The 3,389-nt window shown below is 39.7% G+C and overlaps 1 protein-coding gene across 1 annotated transcript; it reads right to left on the reverse strand.

Moving 5' to 3' along the window:
* Positions 1-641: 641 nt before the first annotated feature.
* LOC121918040 (putative E3 ubiquitin-protein ligase UBR7) lies at positions 642-3,174 on the reverse strand. The gene is made up of 2 exons (XM_042444154.1): positions 2,975-3,174; positions 642-809 (listed from the first exon to the last, which is right to left on the reverse strand). The coding sequence occupies exons 1-2, from the start codon at positions 3,137-3,139 to the stop codon at positions 675-677; spliced, it is 300 nt and encodes a 99-aa protein (XP_042300088.1). The 5' UTR covers positions 3,140-3,174; the 3' UTR covers positions 642-674.
* Between the last annotated feature and the right edge of the window lie 215 nt (positions 3,175-3,389).

The raw sequence follows: 3,389 nt of genomic DNA on the forward strand, positions 1-3,389 counted from the left end.
AAAGCGGAATAGACGATACTGTCAAGTTGAAGGCATTAGATGCCATTAGCACATCTGACTCCTTCAGACAAGTAGGCTTGGATTTTTTTCTGACAAAAAAAAACCCAAAGAGCAGCAAACACATGGCTTTCAGCAGCCAAAATGGTGGACAAAAGAGAACTGAGGACTTTTGAGCCAGAACCATACTGAGCATGTGCAGTGGGGGGCAGCAGGCTCTCAGCTGAAGAAAGGTAAATCTAGAAATTTCTAAAGCTGGTTTGTACAAATGCAAAGGATTCCATATGTGTCACAGAGACCACGAAGAACAATGATGCCTTTCTCCCATTTGTTCTTGCTCTTCCCTAACCCAGGGAGAAGCTTGACAAGTGGTGCAGGTGATCAGGAAAGACAAGCTTAATGGTGGCTGGCTAACCAAACTTTAATGGGAGGCACAAAAATCATTCTTTTAGCAAGTATTATATAATTCATTATACTTTTTAAAATAAGAGCAATATGTCCACCTCCTAAATATTAATTTACTTATTTAATATCCTGCATTTCTCACTACACAAGACCCAAGCTGGCTGCCCCATGTTTTCTATTTCTAAACTGTCACTTGCAGTTTTACGAGTAAATGCATTTTAGAATGTTCTATAGCAAATGTGAGGACTACAGAATTAAATATGAATTTTTAGCTATACCATGCATTCTTTACAGGTGCACAACTTGCTCCGCCAGTTGTGTGGCCAGAAGGTGGCTGTATTCTTCTTTAGATACTGCCTGGCTTGAAGTTCTTGCAGTGTGCAGGTGGAGGCTTCATTTTTAATGGTCTGCAGTAAAATGAAAGGATAGTTTTTTCCTTTTCTATAAACAAATTGTGCACAGGGGCCTAAGACTTGGACTGAGAGTGAGGTTACCATGAAAGTATTTCCTTTGCTTTTCCAAAGATTATAATCAACAGTTTTCTAATTAAATGCCTCACCTGAATAAATCTTAAGATTTCATAGCGACCATTTCACTAGCAAACATAATAAAAAGGTAAAGGTAGTCCCTTGACATGAATGCCTAATCGTAACCAACTATAGGGGGCGGTGCTCAGCTCTGTTCTTAAGCTGAAGAACCAGCGTTGTCTGAGGACTGCTCTGGTGGTCATGTGGCCAGCATGACTGCACCAAACACTGTTACCTTCCCACTGAGATGTGGTAGCTATCTATCTACTTGCATTTGCATGCTTTCGAACTGCTAGGTTGACTATATTAAATACATGCCCCTCCCATACATGTGTGAGTCATTTCTGATCTTTAGTATCTATATCCTATTTCACTACATGCCATTTCATAAACCTGTGCAAATGTACATAGTGATGTAATATAATATACACCAGTGTTAGTCAGACCCTAGTCCCTAGAACATTTGCAGTGAAGAAAAAAACAGTTTTAGCTTATGGGCACAAATACAGTGCCAGTCCCTGACAGATTCAAAGGAACTCCAAAAATAACTGCACCAAACTTCCAAACTGATCTTAGAAGCTAAGCAGGGTACTTGGATAGGAGACCACCGATGAATACCAGGTGCTGTAGGCTATAGGTCCAGGCCTCAGAGGGAGAGAAGAATGCTGAACCTGACCCCCTACCCCCTCACCATTCCCTTCTCCTTTTGTGTCGTATCTTTTTAGATTGTAAGCCTGAGGTTGTAAACCATCTATTACCCTACCCCCTGTTGTAAGCCGCCCGGATTCCCAGTGATTGGGTGGCATATAAATAAATCCTATTATTATTTTAGAGGAAGAACTGGCAAAACTTTCACTGATTATTCCTTACCTAAGAAAGCCCTATGAAATTTGTGGAGTTGCTATAAATGGACAGGCGACCTGAAGGTACAGTAGGTCCTTGCCAGGAGCCCGTGGGTATCAAAATCTATGGATGTTCAGGTCCCATTAAATATAATGGTGTAGTAAAATGGTGTCCCTTATATAAAACAACAAAATAATGGTTTGGTTTTCAGAATTTATATATTACAGTATGTAAAAATATATTTGAGCCCTGGACAGTTGAATCTGTGGGTAAGGAATCCGTGAATACAGAGGGCCAACTATACATGCACATACATGCCATTCCCTCACATAAGCCTGAGAAGCAGTTATGTACACTATACTAACATAACATTGGATTTTTATTTTACTCTTTGGTTGTTGGTAGATTCACTGATTGTATGCACATCAACTAATAAAATTCTGTATAGTACAGTGGTTTGGGGATGTACTACTACATTAGGGAACATGCATGGAGATTCAATTGAGTGGTGGTCTAGGAAGGTGATAATTGCCTGAACCATTATGGGTGCATACATTTCAGAGATACATTCTCATACACTTTTGAAATCCTAGAGATAATCTCAAGTCAGCTAAAAAGTGTTATCAAAGGATACCAACTGAGGAGGCAGTGATAAGACTCAGGTTGTTTAGTACACATTACAGTCAGCATCCTATATGGTGTATGTTGAGCATTTTGGTTATTTGGGTTTATAAGTCCTTATGACCTTGGAAAGCAGCTGCCAAGAACACAATGTGCTGCCACAATCATTTACTGACTGAAAGGGGTGAGAAAGAGCATGAGGTAACCAGCCAGCACAGAGATCATAGAGTTGGAAGAGACCACAAAGGCCACCCAGTCCAACCCCATACTGCCAGATGTTACAAACAGAATTCTGGCCTGTATCTTCCAATGCTTGACCTATCTGCAAATCCGACAATTTAAAGATGTGTCTATCTGTGTTTCATGAATTTATCCTAATCCACCTGAAGGCAATACAGCAGCCAGGAACAAGAAGATCTTTGGCATTTGTGAAAGTCTACCAGAAGCAACTGCTGTTCTGCTAATACGACAACACTCATAGGAACTGGATGAAAATATCATTATTAATTACAATCCTTCCCCTTTCTTAAAAGAATGTCAGCCTTCAGCTATAACCTGCTATGGAAGAGAAAAAGGTTCACCTTAGAACATTCAGAGCCAGAGCTTGTGGATGGTTCATTGTTTTGTACTAGTTTCTCTTCCTCGGTCTTCATCTGGGAATCTGCACCATTTTCTTTTTTTACTTCTTCAGTTTCTTCAACGTTCAAAATAACTCCATCTTCAGGTGCTGGAGTAATTTTGCTCATAGTGGGAACTACAAGAGATGGACAGCCACATCTAAAAATTTTGTGCTGGTGTAACAAAATGTTATTTCTGTCAAGGGTCACCAAAACTGCTCTTTACAATCAAGAAGCAAGCCAGTTACATGCCAACTTCAATGGAAAAATTGTTACTGTCATAGTATCTGACTTCTGAGGGATCCCTCCCAAACAAATTAAACAAATAGAGTTGGAGTCTTTCAATTAGAGGATTTTAGTTATGATTTTGATTACAGAA

The sequence above is a fragment of the Sceloporus undulatus genome, unplaced genomic scaffold (genome assembly GCF_019175285.1).
Source record: "Sceloporus undulatus isolate JIND9_A2432 ecotype Alabama unplaced genomic scaffold, SceUnd_v1.1 scaffold_3306, whole genome shotgun sequence".
NCBI classification, from domain to species: domain Eukaryota; kingdom Metazoa; phylum Chordata; class Lepidosauria; order Squamata; family Phrynosomatidae; genus Sceloporus; species Sceloporus undulatus.